The 22,838-nt window shown below is 40.0% G+C and overlaps 1 protein-coding gene across 1 annotated transcript; it reads left to right on the forward strand.

The window, feature by feature from the left end:
- Nucleotides 1–294: 294 nt before the first annotated feature.
- Nucleotides 295–21,920, forward strand: LOC117296100 (MAM and LDL-receptor class A domain-containing protein 2-like). The gene is made up of 22 exons (XM_033778972.1): nt 295–352; nt 2,696–2,863; nt 4,578–4,837; nt 5,521–5,632; nt 6,122–6,319; nt 6,875–7,146; nt 8,203–8,290; nt 9,343–9,489; nt 10,599–10,867; nt 11,804–11,897; nt 12,364–12,531; nt 12,990–13,261; nt 13,493–13,583; nt 14,234–14,413; nt 15,087–15,358; nt 15,789–15,870; nt 16,393–16,563; nt 16,964–17,226; nt 17,806–18,019; nt 18,562–18,827; nt 20,067–20,154; nt 20,781–21,920. Exons 1-22 carry the CDS (start codon nt 295–297, stop codon nt 21,059–21,061), a joined length of 4,014 nt encoding a protein of 1,337 aa, XP_033634863.1. The 3' UTR covers nt 21,062–21,920.
- Nucleotides 21,921–22,838: the final 918 nt, after the last annotated feature.

Here is a 22,838-nt window from a genome sequence, read left to right on the forward strand (position 1 = left end):
GGGCATTTATCACGTGTGGATTGTTATGGCCCCCAAATTATATATTGCAGGTAATTGAAATGATTGGCTTTGACTACCTTAGAAGTCACTTTGTGGTCACGTGCCATAAAAGTTGTGATCTTTTTAGAGATACGGACTGGTGGAGGGGGCGTATCAACACCAGCTTGCGCCGGGTGTCACGGCGTGTTACGGGCGGGTAAAACCTACACAGGGTACGCTGGGACAGTTTCAGCCGATTCATTATTTTTTCCTGGTGTGAGGCGAGCTCGTCTCAAAAACGGAACAGGAATAATCATGAAGTTTCGTAACTCTATTTTGTCTACGTTCGTAGGATTGGTGCTGGTTCTTCACGGTGAGTAATTTTTGTTTCCCGCCTTTTTCACTTTTATTTGAAGGTGTATTGCTTTAAGTAAAACAAAACAAGAAGTAGTTGTGTGTGTACTTTTGAGCGAAACTTGTTTATGCTTCACCGTTTTTGCTTGGGTTCCGAGATAATCCCAATTGAAAAGGTAAAGGCATTGTATCCTTTGTTTTTTTTAAACCGTTCGATTGTTTTAATAATAATGTTCAAAGGTAGTTGCGTATTTGAGATATCACCGAAAAACTCCGAGCGATGTCCACGCAGACAAAATAATCCCTATAAAAGGAATCTTTGGTGATCAAATGCAATATCCATTTCCAAACCACAGTGCAGTGAATGTTTTTCAAAATGCATTCAAACATCCAAAGTTGCCGTATTTTATATTGCATAAATTTTCAGAGTCATTACCAAACGTACACAGACCTTTGACGACCTTGCAACGTCTAAGAAAAGATCGTTTATGGCTTTAGGAATTTACATTTCGCCATCCTTTTGAAATTCGAAAAGACTGTAAAAATATTATTATGCCCATTTAGGGGCCGAATAATAATTTTAAAAAACAACTTAATCTGCGCTCAAGGCGCTTAAACACCAAGAAGACATAAAACCAACCTACGGCTCCTAAAAACACACACAAAAGGTACAAGAAAATAAAATTGTAACTCTAGGGTCTGCTGTATTTTCTTCCTCCTTCGGTTATTGTGCCTTTTCGCCTCATATCAAGCAGTGGTCAGATAGAGGTGACCGTTGTTTATATTAGTAATTGTTTACAGCCCCAAGCCTCACAACGACTGAGTTATTACATTGGGGTATAAGATGCCACCTGTTTTAACATTCTTTCTTAGAAGGGGGTAAGATAAGTGTAAATAAAGCGACCATAAGTTAGGCTAAATTTGATTGATTTATCAGATGCGAAGTGCCTGCATAAATTATTATAAGTAAAACAATATCCAGCTGTTTTTTTTTTGGTTATCGTATACGTTGTGTCTTCATTATGCTACCTTGACTTTGACTTTCTTAGATGGACATATTTATTATTTTATTAATACATATAGTTGTGGCATGGGGCTATGGACAATTATCATACTGCCACGATCTTGTTCGTGTACCTCGTTTTAAGTAGCAGTAACATTTCTCCTTCCAGCCTCGGTTTGGTCACATTGATTTGAATGGGAAAAAAATCAAGATGGCTGCACCACGATAAAGGTCTATAAGTGAGCCTAATCACTGTAGCTCGAAAGCCTGAAGAAAATAAAAGGGTGCTTGCAAGTTGCAATGAACCAGAAACAACGGGGTCAGCCCCTATACTTCCATTCCACGGTGTGTGTGTTCTGCTTTTACACTAACAAGACACGGGTTACAGCTTTGGTATGTCCAATCAGAAGAACAAACAAACACAAAGACCTCCCTTCATGCTTTCACTTCCTTAGATGAACATTTGTTTGTGTCATTAAAGTTCTTGTAATGAAACAATGATGTCTCATAAGTGAGCTTAATCACTGTAACTTGGAAGCCTGAAGAAACCTGCCACGGTGTGTGTTCTGCTTTGCACTACCAATCCCAGTACAAAAAGTAGACAAAATAAATCCGCTTAAAACTTTTCACAAGACTATGTTTCAGCCCAAATACAATTTGCCGCATGTACAATGTGACTGCCATGGTGTCCTGCTCAATTTGATTCAGCAGCAATATAGCAATAATTTACTGCTTAAAGCAGTATGGTCAGCTGGACAAAAGCTGAGACCACATGAGGACCAGTGAAAACTCACTCTAAGTGGTCCAGCTGCATGGCTAGTTCAAAGTTGAAAAGCATTATAAAGTATGGACATGTGAAAAAGCTGCAGTAAGACCAGTGAAATGACGAGAAAACTGGTCCTGCTGGTCAGTCATAACGTAAAGGGTAAACCATGAAACAGCTCTATGAAATTTGCCCCCACTAGAGCTCCGCTCGGCCAAGACACATTGATCCGGTTCATGATTGCGTGATTGATTAAAGCATGGAGGTAGGATTAGTTAAAGCCAGTGGACACTATCTTCTCACTATATGCGTAAAATAACAACCCTGTGAAAATTTGAGCTCGATTGGTCGTCTGAGTTGCGAGACAAGAAAACAACACCCTTGTCACACGAATTTGTTTGCATTCAGATGTTTGATTTCGAGACCTCAAATTCTAAACTTGAGGTCTCGACATCAGATTCGTGGAAAATTACCAAGTAAGGATTTATGCCAATAATTATTTTGAGTAATTACCAATAATGTCCACTGCCTTTAATTGAAACTATATCCCCAACCCTGATTATATACTCATTATTTTTTTCTTCGAAATATTTTAGGAGTACAAGCCCAGATAATATACTGCGACTTTGAGGACGATGCTGATCCGATGTGTGGGTTTTACAATGTAGCTACCGATGATGCTGACTACAAGAGATCAACGGGCTTGGAGTCAGGGGTAAACGACGCCTCGCCCCTCTTTGACCACACCTATATGAACGAGACAGGTAAATGTATAGGCCTCTCTTATATAAATCCTTAGGGCGTCTGCCGTTCCGTGGTAGTCTGAGAAACGAACACCATCTAAGCCTCCCTGTCAAGTGCTGTTGTCGTTTAGCTCATTATGCATGCTACTTCTTTTAAGTGCACGAATGTTGTCAGGCCTCACATAAATTCAGAAGCAATGACTGTGCAGGCATGAAGTTTCATCTATGAGAGGGCAAGGCCATTTTCATTTTTAAAAGGGCACATCTATTGGAAAAAAACACCTTTAAGTCTATGGGAAACTTTTGAAGGACACCAAGAAAAAGCTTTCAGATAAAGACAGTTTTCCCGAATATGACTTCATTTTAGAGGGAAATATTTCACCGAATAAAGTTGTTCTAGATGAACTTTATAATTTTACAATGGCGCTTGGATTACTTTCTCTTTCTGGTATAAAACAATAAAAAAAAAAAACCAAATCATTAAAAAACAAAAACTCGAATGATTTCCAATTTAAAAAACAAACAAAACATTTTTTACGTAAAAATACGATCTGATAACGAGGAATTTATTACACGTCTTTTCTGGGTGTGCTTTTTAGTGTTATCAAAGTTTTCGACTCCAGCAATTTAAAGGGCTAATAAAATCTCAAGGTTGTTGTTCTCTTTTGAACTAAGTTTTATTCTGTTTGTGTTAAATCTTTTATTGGTTTGCAATTGGATGGTTTTATGCCCAGTTTCTGTTTAAATATTGACCACTTTATTGGAGCTTCATTGCCGATTGTCGAATACGTGCTTGATATGTTGTAAATTTATAGCTAACAATTTCGGAATCGAAGAGACTATAAATAAAGAACATTGATGCCCCCCCCCCCCCCACACACACACACTTGAGGAGCAAAACCCTTCAGCTGCTTGAACTTTGGACGACTTGTAATTTATTTGTTGTTTAACGCTGAACCTCCTTCTTGAATAAAGACCAGTTGGCACTGAGTGTTTGGATCTGGCTTGTTTTCAATATTTGCTCGTTTTATCAAACAATGCTCTGAACAATATTTTGCTCCGTCATTATTTGCTAGGTCAGATCCAGATACACTGTAAACCAAGTCGACAAGTGGGTTATTGGTGAGCCGAAATAACCCTTTTCTGGGTCAGGGCTACTGGGGAATCAGGAATAGGGTCAAGTGTGGGACCCTTTTAGAGTCAGTATATCCACGGGTGAAGCTTGTCACACAGTATCTCTTATCCTCGTGAAACACAGCCCTGTGAGGCCCCGGGAGTTTTTGGTACCCAAAGGTTACCCCGGCGAATTTGCACACTGTCCCACTGTCCATGGGTGGCACGTTTCAAAGAGTACCCGCGAGGTTTTTTCGCTTACCCCTATGCCCCAGGGCCTAATTTCGTAAAGCTGTTAAGCAGAAAATACTGTTCAGAAAATCCTATGCTGAGCCAAAAAGGGTGGGGCACAGTCCCAACAACTGTTTGGACTGACTTTCGGCTTGTAACCAGTTTCTGCTGAGAGGTATTTGTCTGTGCTTAGCAGGTTTCTGTGCAAGGCTTTATGAATTTGGGCCCAGAGTATTATTATAGAGGTATGTCCTCGGGGTCCGCACAATTGCCGGAGTAGATCAGGGGTAAAGTTATGAAAGGTTATTCCCAGGGGCGCCTCGGGGAATAGAGGTGTGTGAAAATGGTTTTCCACTGATGATTTTATTTTTGCAAACTGAATCACACACAGGTCATTTTCTGGACACTGATATGTCAACAATAGGACGAGCTACTAGTATAGCAACAGTCTTCTCACCAACAGTCGCCGTGACATCAAACAAGGTGTGCCTGCAGTTCTACTACCACATGTATGGTTCTGCTCTGGACTCATTACATGTGTACAAGAAACAGGGCAGTGTGACCACGTCAGTCTATAACGACACCGGGAATGTTGGAGACTTCTGGAAATTCGCGGAGGTCACAACTGATGCTCAAAGTGGTAGCATACAGGTATGTGGAGTACACACATTCTCAAAAATACATCCCTGTCCCTGTGAATCATTCTTTTATTCTTTCCCTTGTCTTTGCACCTATTAATAGATTACAAGATGTTTTTTACACAATTGCCTTGCGTCTTGAGACCTGGTTTCCCCCCTTTTTTATTTTCTCCTGTCACCAAAAGGTATACTGAGCCACACACAGCCCTGTGTATATGGCTCTTCAGTTAATTTAGTCCTAGATAGTACGAGGGTCATTTTCTGGGGCAGAACATTTTCAGAGTTTAGGCACCCTTATGTTTCGACATCCCTATGTTTTGACACCCCTTCATTCTGACACTCCTAGTGTATTTTTGTCTAATCTTAACCCTAACCCAAACCCTTACCCTAACCCTTACTCTAACCCTAACCCTAACCCAAACCCTAACCAAAGAGCAAGGAACAAGTTAATGTCCTAACCTATACCTTAACCTTGACCCTCATCTAAGCGTGTAAATCATGAGTATTTTATGGAACATAAAGCAATTACCACTCAATCTCAAGACAAGTTTGTATTTTTGTTGCATTGACACGGCCAAGAGGCTATAATGTGCATAGCCCACCGTAAAAGAGATTGCGTGTTTGTAAAGTTTGGTATAACTAATCTAACTAAATCGAAGGTCTTTGTATTTTTGCTGTTTATGTTTTTATTTGTAGTTTTTCTTCGAGGCAACCATTGATTGGGGAATACGAGGCGATATAGCATTGGATGATATTAAAGTGACTCTCACCGAGTGTAGTCTAGGTGAGTATTCGCTGCTGTTATATTGTGTTTGGCCAAAAATTATGACGTCACATTCCTTTGGTGATAAAAAGTTGTAATTCCCAAAGTATTGCGAATTGAGCATGTCCCCACAAAGAAAAGTTTCACAGGGGACGCTACTTGATCATTATGTACCGTCAAATCGCCCTTTAAATTTTGACCCAGAAATTCAAAATGGCGACATTTTACAGGCCTGTGAAATGTTGTTATTTTTGTACCCATCCTGAAGTGCCGATTTTCGGCGATCGCCTGTTGCGGGCACCTTTTCAATACATTTGATGTATTCTTGTACATTCTACATTTTTCCTGCAAGATTTTTTTTGTACTAAATATAAAGCACACGAGAGCCCAATTGTCAAGACTTTGCCACTTGTAAATTCATGATCATCAATCATGCTATAGAAATAATTAGTTCAATGGTTAAAAATTTGTGCTGTTACAAATGTTTCTTTACTAAGAAATAAAAAAAACGTTTTGTTTTTCTCGTCTATTCAGTGACCACACCTGGACCACCAACAACACCCCGCCCCGTCCCTCTAGCGACCTATGACTGCACCTTCGATGACCCAGGACAGGAGGCATGTCGTCCACAGCAGAGTCCTAGAAATGACTTCGACTGGATGTTTAGAGAGCCGGGTGTCCAACCGAACCCACAGTCGCCCGTGTACGACCACACCACAGCGGCTTCAGCTGGTGAGTATGGGACGTTTTAGACCCATTTTGAGGGACTCCGCGACACGTAACTGAAACGGGATTTTAACTCGAACTTTACGTCAGTTTGACACTGAAATGGGTCCGTGACCCAGAAATAGGTCAGTCCTCACGGAACCCGGGTCAATTATTCTGACCGGGAGTTTTAAGTGTACTATTTCAACGCATGATAACGCGTTTTATCTAATAGTCGCAGCCACAATTCAACACGGCACAAACTAGTTACATCTCTCCCCTGATGACAACCATGTTCAGGAGCATGATTTGGTTCTGAAAGTGATCCATTGCGTTTCTATGCAAGAATAATGTTTGACGAATCTTGTTTGTAATAATTAATATTGACAAATCTTGGGTTTTTTATATAATATTTGGCGAGTCTCGTTTTTATGGAAGTCTAACATGCTTTAAAATAATTGTAAACACTTCCCAAAAGCAAGACTCGTCAAAGAATACTTCTAAAATCACCTTCCCACACGTTACGCATTGGCAACACATTTACTTTACTTTGATTTAATGTTTTCTCCTTTTCGACGGAAGGTGTGTACTTGTACGTACCCCAAGGCGACACCCAGACGGAAGCCGAGGTGTTCGGTGTAGTCCAGACCCCGCTCCTACAAGCAATCTTCAAACCATGGTGTATGGAGTTCTATTATTACATGCAGGGGGTTAATGTTGGCACCCTGGATGTGTTCGCAATGAGGGACGGGTACCCGCCGCCCATCAGTATGCCGTGGAATAAGACTGGTGCCCAGGACGGATATTGGAACAGAGGATTGGTTGATATCTACCCAACGTTCGCCAACTATCGGGTAAATAGTTTACATTATAACACATCTCTTGCTTGTTCTGTATTCTGGTTGGCTGAAACACGGTCACGTGGGATGAACTAATATTATAGTCTAGTGATCGCGCGCGCGTACTTTGCGGGAACTAGTACCCGAGCGGGCACTAGTCTTTGAAAATAGTGCCTGGTTACAGCGCCCTCTCTTGACTTGAACCGTGAACAGCAACTACAAAACTTCCTTTCTATTCCAGATTTCTGTTCATATTTGACAATTAAGACCGAGCTGTGTTTATAAAACACATATTGACTGGCATAATCCGGTAACTATAGTGTAAGTCTGTTCCCCTTCGGCCTCGGGAAATAGGTCCCTCTTCTGGTCACTCAAAGTCCCTTGGGGAATAGACGTACACTAGTTACCTCGTTGCCAGTCAATATGTGTATACTCAAGTCCTTTTCACTATACAGTAATTTAGCAGGGGTCCCGTGCTTATTTTTTTAGCATAGTTGTGAAGTTTTACAAATTGCACTTGTTGTAAAAGGGCAACTTGGTAAATCACGTCACGGTCGCAAAACTCTACAACCTTGTTTAACACATTCAAGTCCATTTCATAGCAGGTGATTTTGACGATTGGTTGCCAAATATGAGGTGATTTTTGTTTTGCGTGACCTTTTACCCGGTCTACAACGTAAATCACCATAAGCTAACAACTTGAATCCTTTTGTTTGTTTACAATGTGTTAACGACGTACATAACCGTGATTTATTTTTTTTTTTCCCGTTCACATTCACCAATGACCAATAGCAATTTTTTGTCTGAAATTTCAGCTACATCGCACTAAAACCCGGCTATTTTTACAAACTATAATTAAACACACAAAAGCTTTTGTTTATCGTGTGGAATACTGGTAGAATAAAATGATGGAACATTATTGGTGTATGTTTTGACGTAAAGTTTATTTTAGGGCCACAAAAGTGAACCTAAGCTCGTAAATTCTGCTCATGCTTTCCTCAAATTTTCCAAGAATGCCAGAGTTTGTTTTACTTTGAGTTGTAAATTTTGGCTGGCATGTCTCTTTCACAGGTTGCCTTTGAGGCGAGTCGAAAGAGAGGTTACCGAGGAAGCATCGCAGTGGATGATCTGAAGCTGATGGAGGGCCGCTGCCCTACAGGTTGGTACCAAGGACTTATATTTATTAGGCTCACATTGTCAGTTTTATTGTTTTATGGTATTTTATGTTATTTGGTGTAACCATGTGTCTCTTTGTAAAGTGTCTTCAGTCTAAGTTAGAGGCAGTGTACACTGATTGGTAATTACTCAAAATAATTATTCGCATAAAAACTTACTTGGTTACAAGCAATGGAGAGCTGTTGATAGTATAAAAACATTGTGAGAAACGGCTCCCTCTGAAGTAACTTAGTTTTCGATAAAGAAGTGATTTTCCACGAATTTGATTTCGAGACCTTAGATTTATAATTATTTTGAGGTCTCGAAATCTGAATGCACACGACTTCGCGAACTAGGGTGTTTTTTCTTTCATTATTATCTCGCAACTTCAACGACCAATTGAGCACAAATTTTCATAGGCCTTTTTATATGTTATGCATGTTGAGATCCACCAAGTGAGAAGACTGGTCTTTGACAATTTCCAATAGTGTCCAGTGTCTTTAAGGTAAAAGATAACAAATAAACACGGCGCTATAATTTAGATGGAATAGCGCTTTATACATTTTAATTGTTTTGTTGTTTTATTTTATGTTAAGCTTCCGTTTTACTTTTCTTGAGTCTGCTTGGTTTCCCCTTTCCCCCTCATCGAAAGTGGAAAACAATTAACAAACAAACAATTTCAATGCCAATGATTGGTTAGTTGAAAACATACAACTAAGTTTGTGGGCTGGCAAAATATTATGATGGAAGTTCTCTGCACCTTAAAGGTAAAAATTAATTCACAAATGTTGACATAGATTCCGTGTCATACTGAGAAGATATGGGCCAGCGGCCGATTTCACGAAACGCTAATCCTATCTTGAGTTAGGACGAGTAACTCGTCCTAATATGCATCCTAACGTCTACGGTAACAGAACTTTAAACTTGTCCTAAGTAATAATCCTTAGTTAGGAAGAGTTTTGTGAAATCGACGGAGCCGGAGTCCGGGTCAATTCTGACTTCTAATGTTGATTGTTGACTGAGTAACCTTTTTTGAATATTTTGTTCCTATGACAGGGGAACTAAAATGTGACTTTGAGTACCTGGACATCTGTCACTTTACCCAGGACCGGACAGATGACATGGATTGGATCCTTGGCAATGGGGGTACAGGAAGTTTCGGAACAGGGCCATCTAACGATCACACTTATGGAAACAGCACGGGTAAGACCAACATGTATTTGTTTCGCAGTGGACACTATAGGTTATTACTCAAAATAATTATTATCATAAAACCTTACTTGGTAACAAGTAATGGGTAGAGGTTGATAGTATACAAATATTGACTGCTTCGAGTGCTATGGTTAAAACTATTACTCCCGAGGTGATCCACGGAAGCGTTCTATTTCCCCGAGGCGAAGCCGAGGGAAAATGGAACGATACGGGGATCACCGAGGGAGTCATAGTTTTTAACCATTGCACGAGTTAAAGCAGTCAAAATTTGTTTTATAACACCCCAAACATTTCTAAATACTGTATTATTATTATTAAGTTACAGACCTGAATGCTACAATCCACGGACGACGCGAATACAGATTGCAAACACTCTTACTGTTCTGCATGTAGTGTCGTGCAATCCGAAATGGTTACAGACTATTAATTTATCATCCTCGTACACGCAACGGACGTCTGGGTACTGCACGCCGTGTTCTAGTCTTCGGACTAGCGCATGGCAAACCGACGCACTATCACACGGCCGTCGTCTAGCAAAACTAAGACATGTCATGTGACGCGCTCTAAACCAATGAGCAGGCAGAATACTTGCAAGGGGTGTTATAATATAAAACATTGTAAGAAACGGCTCCCTCTGAAGTAACGTAATTTTCGAGAAAGAAGTAATTTTCCACGAATTTGATTTCGAGACCTCAGATATTGAATTTGAGGTATCGAAACCAAGCATCTGAAAGCACACAACTCCGTGTGACAAGGGTAGTTTAATTTCTTTCATTATTATCTCACAATTTCGACGACCAAATGAGCTCAAATTTTCACAGGTTTTTTATTCTATGCATATGTTGAGAATACACCAAGTAGAGAGACTGGTCTTTGACAATTACCTATAGTGTCCAGAGTCTTTAAACTTATTTTAAAGTCTTTGATCGCGGAGTGACGTGTATACCCATAACCATACGGGGACTTGGGTCAGACTCAAAGTGTCACAACACAAATCAGTCATTAGGCCTACATTTTGAGGTAAATGTAGAAAGAAAAAACTGCCACTTGGCGTTCCCAAAATAATGACTGCCTTCTTACAAATCATGTTTATCCTTTAGGTTTCTATATGTACATCGAGGCATCTTCCCCTACTGGTGTGGGTCACGTGGCGCGTCTTATCTCCCCTCCCTTCACAGAGACTCATGGCCACGCCCATTGCCTGATTTTCTGGTATCACATGTACGGTGATCATGTAGACGCCCTCAACGTCCTGATTGCAAACACGACAACTGTGACCCAGCGTCAACTCATCTGGAGCCTCGCCGGCAACCGCGGGGATAAGTGGAGGGCGGCTGAAGTGCATGTGTCTAGTGTTGTAGATTTTGTGGTAGGTGTTTTTTAGTGACCAAACGATGACAAACAACTACAATAACACGACAATGACAGCGACAGTGACAGTGACAACGACAGAAACGACGACAATGACAACAACGACAACGACAACGACGTTGACATCACCAACAATGAAAAAAGAAAAGAAACGGCATCAGCAGCAGCAGCAGCAGCAACAACAACAACAACAACAACAACAACAACAACAACAACAACAACAACAACAACAACAACAACAACAACAACAACAACAACAACAGCAACAGCAACAGCAACAGCAACAGCAACAGCAACAGCAACAGCAACAGCAACAGCAACAGCAACAGCAACAGCAACAGCAACAGCAACAGCAACAGCAACAGCAACAGCAACAGCAACAGCAACAGCAACAGCAACAGCAACAGCAACAGCAACAGCAACAGCAACAGCAACAGCAACAGCAACAGCAACAGCAACAGCAACAGCAACAGCAACAGCAACAGCAACAGCAACAGCAACAGCAACAGCAACAGCAACAGCAACAGCAACAGCAACAGCAACAACAACAACAACAGCAGCAGCAGCAACTGTAGCGAGAGCAACAAATCAACAACGAAAGCAACAGAAACAGCAACAACTGTCTACACTAAAAACAACCAACAAAGCAACAACAACAAACCACAGCAACTACAGCAAAAGATCCAATAACAACAACTGTTTACACATTTAAAAACAACAAAGCAACACCAACAAACCACAGCAACTACAGCAAAAGATCCAATAACAATAACAAATAGCAAACATCAGCAACCCCCCCCCCCCCAAAAAAAAAAAAAAAAAAAAAAACCCGGACCACTATATTCAACAACACCGCTGACATCACATGGTACCCCATTGAAGTTATAAATTGTTACTACTTATTAATTTTAGATTTATTTGACGTGATTTTCAGATTATATTTGAAGCCTTCCGAGGTACGAGTTATGAGGGTGATATTGCAATAGATGATCTGTTTTTAAGCTGTACAGAAGGGTGTCCAGGGGAAGGTAAGCTAAGAGATGGAGATACTGTCCCGAACATGAAACTTTGATCCTTGATGAGCAAGACACTAAAACTATATACATTTATTTCTTCTCTTCGCCCTTAAGTACAACTACATCAAGGGCAGAAGTGACTCTTGTGATTGGTTTTGTGAACTACATAGTACTTGGCAGCACAGACTGCATTTTCACAAGGGAGCTTATTGAAATGAAAAAACACGGCAATAGTGACAATGCGCTATGTCCGTTAGTACTTATCCTATTTCGCTATTTTCAAGAATAGTCTGATTATGGCGTGACCCAGGGCTGGACTTCAGAAAGACTTCAGACTAGCCTTATCTCGAGTTAGGACGAGTTACTCCTAACTTAGGACTAGCCTTAAGTTTTTTTAGTATCTCCTAGGACTCAGTCCTAAGTTCTTTGTGAAATCGACCCCTGGTGTTTCAAATCAACCCGGGTTTATCTTCCACAGCTGGATTAAAGAATTTCTCTAGCATCTCGTGCGACTTTGAAGAGATTGAAATCTGTTACTGGCAACAAGACAGCACCGACGATTTTGATTGGGTGTGGCAGAATGGCGCGAGCCAACAATTGGCCAACACCGGGCCGTCTGAGGACCACACAACAGGCAGCCAACTTGGTAAGGTATCTCGCAGAGTTTGCAGCAAGTAACTTTTGGCTAGGGTCAAACCAAGTCACAAATCAAATCTGAAAGTTACAAGTCAAGTCAAGTCACATAAGAAAAAAAAACAGTGACTCGAGTCTGACTTGGGTTCGTCACATGAATCGAGTCAGCAAATCTGCTCGCAGCTTGAAAGCAAACCTGTAGCTGTATGCTGTATGGTTTATTTGGCTTAAAAAGTGTAGATCCCCAAAAAATTACACAGCAGTTCTGTTTCTACAGCTGGTAAACTGAGAAGTTTCCTTGTTGAGAAAATAGAATAGCTGTTGCAAACTGCTTACCAAGAACCGATGCAATGGCCTGACGTTTCGACACTAGCAAAGTCTTTCTCGACGGCTAACATGACAACTCAACCAAGTTTCTCTGTTCACAAAGGCATGGTAGTTTTAGTCATAGACGGCGCCATTTTCTTTCAGGATTCTACATGTACATCATGGAGGACTACGTGTCGTCCCCTGGTGGCAAGGCCCGCTTATGGTCCCCTGAAGCTAAGGCCCAACCCAGAGCGTCGTGTCTAGAATTCTGGTACCACATGTACGGTCGTGACATCGAATCGCTGAGTGTATACATGCAGAAGACCAGCGATGCCGATTTGTCCAGCAATCCCGTGTGGACCAAGAGCGGAAACCAGCGAGATGTGTGGCACAGGGCAACCGTCGAGTTACCAGTAACGGATTATGCGTTTAAGGTACCAGACTATACTTATGGAGAAAAATTATATACTTTTACGCTTAATTATAATGGGTGACTTTTGAGACGCTTGGTGGCAGCATACTTACCATGTCAATTAAGTTTGCTGCTAGCGTTCAAAAGTCTCCATTACCATGAATATTACTTTTTACGCACTTAGTTTTTGTGAGATTTACTGTCATTCAAGAGTAAGTGTAATTCTTTAAAAAAAATCTTTTTATTTTGTCAGTTCATCTTCGAAGGGACAAGAGGCCAGGCCTACAGAGACAATGTAGCAATTGATGACGTCATGTTTTACGAAGGAAAGAGCTGCCCTCCATGTGAGTATAAAAATCAACACTTGTGATAAAGGTATGAAGTAAAAAATTACAACTGCTGCGTCCCGCATAGCCGATACATTATTGTGGTGATGTGTGTCTGAAATTCCAATAGCCAAACACACTTTCCCTCTCGATACAGACCCGCAATCCTCCAACGAATTCCTTAAATTTTCAAGAACAAATAGACCGTGCGGTGTAAATAAAAGCATGCCCGGAAAACGACTGTTTTTTCCGACCCCGTGGGTAACAGGGCGATTGTTGAAGATTACGATCAGAATGATCTCCACAAAACGCCATGTTGGACGCATGGCATTTTTAAAGTTCGCGCGGTGTGCCATTTCTTCACGTACCAACTTTGTTTTCCTTGCTTGATTTTAAAACTTGCGCAGGATAGCTCGGGCGCATACTGTACGATCTTCGTTGTGAAATATGCTGCATGAAACGAATTTACGTCTAGAGCTCGAAGTAGTGCTTTGCTAGATCTTAACCTCTGTCTGAAGTGATAGTTTTGTTCAAAAGCTTGTAAAGAATGTCAAAAAACAAGTTGTCTCAAGAACTGTAAGCTCAAAATTTCTTGTTATAAAGCGCTGGGACGTAACGTGACGAAGCTTTTGCCGTTGCCATTATGTATGTATTTCCTTCATTGACAGTTACAACGGACGCTCCAATTCCTACGACAACACCAACTCCAGTTTCCACGGCAGATTGTGATTTCGAAGACGCAAGTGATGGTCTCTGCGGGTACAGTCAGTCTATCTATGACGAGATGGATTGGTCATACGGTGTTGGGTCACCCATACCTACTGACCATACACTGGGTACAGCGGAAGGTAAAACTGCCTCATCATGAGGTTATAGTTCAAGTCATTTCAAGACATTTATTTCCGTTCCAACAGAGAATCAAAATAACAACAAAGAACAGTGTTAAGGAGAATTGGAAATGAGGGCAAAACCAGAAAAGACAAAGCGTGTGGTAGGCATGCCTAGGCAAACCAAAACACATGGATAAACATAAACATTACAAGATGAACATGTTGACCGGAATGATGCCACGCGTTGGCCATTTGAGTTTTGGACCGTTGGTATAAATGAGTTTTGATTGAAATACTCGATATTATAATTATGACATAACAACTGAATAGCGAAAATAAGAACCCAATTACGTCTGTGTTACGTCTAAGTTACATCTAACGTCCAAGTTACGTCTAAGTTACGTCTATGTTACTGCAGTAACGCTGCTCAGTATAGTGTATCCCAATTGCAGAGTATTCTTCTTGTGTGGACATAAGCCACTTTACATGATTGAAACACACATTGGGTTCCATTCACTAAACGTATACAATCCCGTCAAAGCAATGGTCCTTTTCCCCCCGTTACATTGTATTTCATTTCAGAGATTATCATTACATGATGTTACCACAAACCTTTCTATAAACGTATTTTCACCATGCAAAGTTTCAAATCCTAATTTATTTGTATTTCATCATTCATCCCTTTTTCCAGGCCATTACCTTTACGTGGATAGCCGCTCCTACTACCTACGAAATGATGACAGGGCCGACCTGTACTCACCCCTTCTCCAAAGCTCAACCCAACCCAGGTGTCTGGAGTTCTACTATTACATGACCGGGTACAATGCAGATTTTATGGTCATCTACTTCGCTCCATGGGGAGAGAGCTTGTCTATCGACCCGCAGTTTTCATTATACGGTGATCAGGGAGCTGAGTGGAAAATGGCACAGGTTACGATTCCACCAATGGACAGAAACTTCCAGGTATTATAGTTCAAGATTCAAATAATATTCAAATTATTTGTATTTTTCCTAAAACGGGAAATGCGGTTAATATTGTATGGCCTGATTTGGGTCAAAAGAATACATTTATTTATATCTTATTTTGAAAGGGTTTTCTCTGCGCGGATTGTTAAACATGGCGCTGCTTCAAAACGAAAAACAAACAAAAAGGTTGCCAAAGACAATGCACAAAGTACAAGCCGTGGTTTCGAAAAGGGCCGACTATTTGACCAACGTCTGTTTCATGTCTTAGACTAATAAAAAAAAAACGCTTTAAAAAAATGCAACGGGTGATATTATCAAAGGTTAAGTATGAAAATGTGGTTTAAAAATCAGCGTTATTGCATTAAAAAATGTTTTTTTTACTCATTGTCACAACTATTGTTGTTAATTTTGTTGTGTTTTGTTACAGGTGGTTTTCGAGGTAATGTTTGGATATTTCAGCGACATTGGTATTGATGACATTAAATACACAAGCGGCGCTTGTCAGAAGCGTAAGTTTCGGACTAAATTGGCAGGGGGAGATTTGTGCAAACCTTGCGTTCACTAAAACACTGGGCTCGCGAGTTTCTCTCCGCATTTATACTAGAAATTGCGATCTATCATTATTATTTTGGTCGATGACTGACAATCATTTACTTTGAATTTCGATAATAGGGCACAATTGACCCCCCCCCCCCACCCTCCATTAGAAAATAAACAAACAAATTATCTGTCACAAAACAAAAATATAATTTAATTTACATAGGCGTTGAAGAAGGAAACTAGTTATAAGTAATCCACTAATTATGAATTAGAAGAAATCTTCAAAATGTGCAATATGTTACTGAAATTTAAGAAAATATTTTTATGCAATTTAAAAACATTTCAGGCTTAGTATTGTTTTAATCTCATTGTGTTATGGTTTACTGCTGATAGCTAATGACAATAAAATAAAATAAATAAATAAATAAATAAATAAAAACATTGATTTATATAATATAACATGTAAATACTCCCCCCCCCCTCCTTTACAGCGACTGCTACTCCGAGTCCATTAGACGGCCGATGTGATTTTGAGAATGGTATGGTTGCTTGCGGATACGAGAATGTCAAGTTCTACGATTTCAACTGGCGGTCGAATAGCGGCCAAACAGCAACGCCAGGAACTGGGCCGAGTGTAGACCACACCACAGGAACCAAAGACGGTAAATGCCTATAGACCAGTACTTAATGTTCATGGATAATATTTTATCTCTGACTTACTGTGTGTACATTAAGAAAACCGGCAATACAGGCATAATGTAGTTATACTTCGATGAAAGAGGCGTAGCCGGGGGCGTGCCCCTCCCTCCCGACTTTACATTGCCTATACAGACGTGAGAACACTAAGATAAGACCCAAAAAAGGGTCCAAAATTATAATTAAACTACATTAATTAATATCAATTTATAATCACAAGTCAATGTGGTAGATCAAATTTTTGGATTCTTGAATTTTTTTTTAATACAAAATCTCAACTTGTTGAGCTTTCTCTCTTTTAGAAGTTACGTAATTTATATTTTTCCAATCAGTAAAAGCAAACATCATTCCAATTGCCGTTTATAGGTAGTTACATGTACATCGAGTCATCCCTGCCGCAGAGACCAGACGACGTAGCTCGCATCATCAGTCCGGAGTTATTCAACATACCAGGCAACCCAATGTGCATGGTGTTCTACTACCACATGTTCGGCAGGGATGTAGGCAAGATCAAAGTGTACTGGAAGAATAAGTTACGGATGGTAGAGCTCTCATCACTGAGTGGAGACTCCGGTGATAGGTGGCAACCGGCGGCTGTTGATCTGACCCCGTTGGGAGACCGATTCCAGGTGGGTAAAGAGTTTAGAAAAGGGGTCTCTCTCTAGTTGAGATGTAGAGATTTGCCCTTGGTCTCCTCCTCAAATTGCACCCCGCTTGAATCACTGGTACCGCTCCCACGGTGGGACCTACCACGGCCCGTCTTTCCAGTGCCGCTGCTTTGAGGAGAGGGGTGGGAAGGGGTTGCAATCCAAGACGAGGGATCAGTGATTATACAAAGGGATTACCAATTGAGCTCTTGCAGATCGGCGGCCAAGAAGTTTCAAGGGAGAGGAGTGTGGTTTTGGTTGAGGTTCACTGAGCAGACTTGGGTCAGAATTTGAAAACAATTATAGTAAGTTTTTAAAAGTGCACACATCATGTAGCTTGTAAAGGGGCAAGAAAGTGTTGAGTCTTGTCATTACAGCGAGGAGTCCAGGAGCCCACCCAAGGCCCTGGTGGGGTCCAGGGGAGAGATCTCGGGGCGGGGTTGAGGGGCGGATCCTCTGAAGCTTTTCGGTTTTAGGAATGAATATAATTCGCCGACGCCGACTGACAATATTTGTTGCAGCAAATTACCGGCCAATCTATGTGTTTCCCCCCGTGAACAGATCGTATTTGAAGGTGTGGTCGGTTACAGCGTAACTGGTGATATGGCCATAGACGACATCGGCGTCAGACGTGAACCCTGCCCGGGGTTCTCAAAAAGAGCCGAGGTTGACTTCGAGATGCCCGGGGAATTGAACGGGTTCCAGCAGTTTTCGCAGAACATGACACAATGGACGTGGTACGACTCCAGAATGCTCAACACATTCCCAGAAAAAGGTTGGTTTAAAACTATAATGCTCACCCAATGCTCACCCTTGCTAAAAAATTTGTTCAAGCTTTGGTGCGAAACAGCAAAACTTGAACATAATTTTTCAAACCAGGGCTAAAGAACAGCTATCGGATTACTTGCTTTCTTCGAAAACTTCCATGGCAGTTCTAACATAATACGCTCTTTTCCACCTGATTTCTTATGCCCTATGGCAGTGTATACCTTTGGTAGTTACTCCCAAAATCAAGGACCATAACAACTTCAGAAGCATCGCAGATGTTTTACTGTAGATAACACTTTTTGAGAAACTATTCATTTAAAAAGAAAGGAATTCACACACATATTTCACTCTGAGAAACAATGGATATCGTCCTGCGTGGCGGAGATTGTCGCTCGAAGTTTTCGGTGATATCTACAGTGTGTATAAAAAGCCTGTAGCGAGTGAATACAAAGGGTCTTGCGAACACTTTTCCCTGTTCGTCTTCATCATTATTTTTGTTTTGTACCGATCCTAAATTTTTACAAACTTGTACAAATTTGTATAAAACAGGCGACGGCTCTTTCATGTACATCGATGGACAATCATCAACACCGGGTTCAACTGCATCAATTCTCAGTCCCTTAATGGCGGGACACGCCACGGAACACTGTATTGACTTCGATTACGCATTGATCAATGATGATACGGGAAAGTTGATGGTCACTGTGGTCCAGAAGAACGGACTGCCCCACGATCTGATCATTAGGGACGGGAGAAAATCGTGGACTCACGAGAGGAAAACGGTCACAAGGGCTGAAGTTGGAGAGGAATTTATGGTAAGGTTATGACAAACACTTTTAACAATATCCATACAATAACCCTATGGCTGCCAGGTAAAGTGTCGTAAATTTCACGGTGGAAGTTTTTCAAACTACCCCTTCAAGGCACAATTTTACAAAAATGCCCACCGTGAAATTTACGATACTTTACCTGGCAGCTAGGGTGCCAGGTAAAGTACAGTAAATTTCACGGATTTAAAAAAATAAAATTGTGCAGCATTTTTTTTTTTTTTGAGCCGTTTGAATGTTTTAATCCTAAACAAATGCAGATGATTGTATACAATTTAAGTAAATGTGTAGACATTTATTTTCAATGGGAGACTTTGGAACGCTAGGTGGCAGCAGACTTAAAGATGCTATGTCAGATTTTTGGCCCCAAACATTAAAAAATAGATTTTTTTGAGTAAATGGTATTTCAAAGAGTATCACCCGCTCTAACGAAAAAAATTTTAACTTTTACTTTTAATGGTCAGGAACCATTACAAACATTTAAAACGTTTCTTATAAAACACATAAGAATTGGTCACGTGATATATTGTCGGGATCCCGACAAGAACTAATTTTGAGCACTTTATTTCACTGCTACTAATAATTGGCGGACTTTTCGAGCAATGGCTCAAATGAAAGCTTGTAACTTTCTCGACCCCCATCAAAATACCTATTGAATTTTAAACAAAAAATGTTGGGTCAAATTGGCCAAAAATCTGACATAGCATCTGTAACAGGTAAATCTCCATTGTTTACGTAGGTCTGAGCATGCGCACATTACCGAGAACAATGGATTTTACCTGGTAAGTCTGCTGCCACCAAGCGTCCCAAAAGTCTCCCATTGATCGCGTTTTTGAGATATCGCCAAAAATCTGGAGCGGTTACACAAGTAGAATAATCCCCGTTATGGATATTCAGATTTTGGGGCATGAAGACCTATCTTTTTAGATATCCACATTACATTCGAAATGAAAACAAGGCTTCTAGCCAAAAGTTGTGTTGTAATTATTTTTAAAGAGCGATTGCCAAACTTATACATCGTACCTTCCTGATAAACCGAACATCAAGTATTATAATGTAAGTAATGCAAAACGTTTACATTACCGATGATAAGTTAAGCCGAATATCGATGATAATTTAGTCAAGCAAAACGTTTAAATTTGAGGGGTTTGACAACAGAGGGTAAAACGTTTAATTTAGAACAGTTTATGGACAATAAAGTATTGCACTTTTTTTTTTCCTTGACAGATTTTCTTCACAGGAAAAGTTGGTTTAAAAAGCACCGGTTACATAGCCGTTGACAATCTTCTAATTAGAGAAAAAGCATGCGATGCCCGTAAGTAATATAGTCTAGATACATTTATAAGTCAGTGAGTGGCGAGTGGCTACTTAAAACAAAATCAAACGCTATGTCAACCTGATCAACGTTTTGGGGATTATTTTTTTTTTAAAGAAAGAAAGAAACAAACAACCCAGCAAACAACCATAGCAACAGAACAGGGTTCCATGGTTCTACAATGTGTACAAGAAAGATATTTGAGGAAGATTTATCAATAACATGTTTTCATTTGTGACCTTTGTTTCAATTAATTTGATGTCAAATTAAATGTCTTCACAATCATCTAATTAAGTTTGCTGATGTCAAATATAAATGTTCATTTTTCATGTTTGCATCATATTCTTGTTCTGCCAGTATTTTTTTTATATATATATTGTGTTTAAACAAAGGACAACTGACTAGAGCGGTGACCTCCGGATTAACGTGCCGGCGCTCTACCAACTGAACTGTCCAGCCGGCCCTATCCCTATAGTGCATATCTTTGCTCGGTTTTTGTTTATTTTTTTAAACAATGCTTCTTCAGTTTCCTAATGCCCGGAATTTGGTACGGCTTAGCGTTTTATATTTGCATCACACATTTATTTGTTCTAATGGTTGTTATTCTCTTTCCAATACCACTTTAGTTGCAACGCCTGGAACCCAGTCCGGATTTGCCTCCTCCGGAGGCTCCACCGCTACTGCCGTGATATTAGCCATTCTGCTGGTCCTTGTAGTAGCTATGGCTGCTGCGGGCGGAGTCTACTACTACCGCCGCCGGGTGATGACCAAGTCCATACCGTCCGTCCAATACCACAACAGGGAAACCGATGACAACAATGGTGTCGGCCAGAAGCCATCGCTCGGGAATGATCTCACTATAGACAACCCCAACTATGCTAATGCCGTTCTCCAAAGTAATGCTTAAAATACTACACCACTTAGCAGTGCTTCCAAAGTCAAAATAAAAATGCCATTATCCAGAGAGGCAAATTCTCTTATTAATTATTTGCATCAACTTGCTTATTATCTTGAGTCTCATATACAATCTAGGCTGGTGGATGGTAACACAGGCATGTGAGTAACTATCCATGAAAAAAAAGAGGAAACTCAAAATCCAAAAAGAGGAAATCAGCTGAAAAGAGGAAGTCCCACATGCCTGGTAACAGAAGTAAAAGTACTATCTTGTCTCTTTTGAAGAAGATACTGCATATCCTTAAAAATAAAATTAAACTTTTGCGCATGATGAGCAAGTTTCATCCCACTAGTCGTTTTTCAAGTCGTTCTAAATAGATAGGATATTCAATCTAACAGACTAATTAAGAAAATATTTGTTATAATGTTGATATTGATTTTTCTATAAGTCACTTTGCTTTATTGCATAGCAATTTAAATATGTTATTCATTGCATATTCCATTTCAATTTATGTAGTTTGTGAATATTTTTGGAATAAGCTGGCTTTTTTCTCACCATTTTAGCGATGGTTACACTATGGGTGCAATTTCAACCATAGCATCTCACAATCAACTGATATTGAGTTCTGTTTTTCATCACCATCACCAAAGAAAGTTTACTAGTAGCAAAAGCTCACAAAAACTAAACCAGTAATGCACTTAAAACAATATGATTATTTTTTTTGTGTCATCAGTTTAGTTTGAAAAACTGATACAAGTTTATATTACATTTAATGTTCTGCACTCAAATACTACAAGTACACTTTGCACAAAATAACAAATCTTGAAGAAATAGAGAATAAAGATGGTGACCATTTGTCCAGAACAACATACATTATGAAAGTGGTATAACCTTGTTTGGATATTGTTTTCCTTTTAGAAGAGTCTGGACAGTGCTTGAATATTCACAATCGAGTATAAAAGTCTTGTTGGTAAACTTATTAATATTGTGCTCAAAGCATTAACTCCTACACACAGGGAAAATAATACGTGCGTATAACCCATGAATGTGCACGTTTGGTATTACTCAAAACAAATATTAACTTAAAAACGGACTTGGTAACGAGCATTGGAGAGCCGTTGATAGTATAAAACATTGTGGGAAACGACTCCCTCTGAAGTAACGTAGTTTTTGAGAAAGAGGTAACTTCTCACTAAAAATAATAAAAGACTTCTAGCTAGAAGTCTTTTATTCCTATCGGAAAGCACACAAATTCGTCCAACAAGGGTGTTTTTTCTTTCATCATTTTCTCGCAACTTCGATGACCAATTGAGCCCAAATTTTCACAGGCTTGTTATTTTATGCTTATGATGGGATACACCAAGTGAGAAGACTGGTCTTTGACAATTACCAATAGGGTACCTTGCCTTTAACTCAACTGGTAATTTGGAGTTCACAAAGACATACACATGTCAATGTGGACACAAAGGTCTGGAACAAGGATCTCAATTTTAGGTGTCATTAAATCGATCGCAGTTCAGCCTTTTGGTAACCCCTGGAAAGACCAGGACTCCTAGGAACTTTTGGGAACATACTCAACTACTCTGCCGTGTAACCTGTTCTTGTAAGTGGCAATATAACGCCAATAAAGATGATGATGATAAATAACCTGTAAAACTCTGTTAATTACACCGTGTCAATTTAACAAATTTAATATCGAAGAAAACAAAAATCACAATCACTGTGGTTTGTGATTCCATGATGATTACATTATTTGATGCTTGAAGTATATTCCAACAATAAACAACGA

This window comes from Asterias rubens, chromosome 10 (assembly GCF_902459465.1).
Source record: "Asterias rubens chromosome 10, eAstRub1.3, whole genome shotgun sequence".
Taxonomy (NCBI): domain Eukaryota; kingdom Metazoa; phylum Echinodermata; class Asteroidea; order Forcipulatida; family Asteriidae; genus Asterias; species Asterias rubens.

What these genes read in the sequence shown, in the direction of transcription:
- LOC117296100 (XM_033778972.1), top strand. Translation starts at nt 295, where the DNA reads ATGAAGTTTCGTAACTCTATTTTGTCTACGTTCGTAGGATTGGTGCTG. An exon ending in CGTTGGGAGACCGATTCCAG is followed by an intron (nt 17,227 to 17,805) that starts GTGGGTAAAGAG and finishes CCCCGTGAACAG; the next exon opens with ATCGTATTTGAAGGTGTGGT. An exon ending in CAACACATTCCCAGAAAAAG is followed by an intron (nt 18,020 to 18,561) that starts GTTGGTTTAAAA and finishes TGTATAAAACAG; the next exon opens with GCGACGGCTCTTTCATGTAC.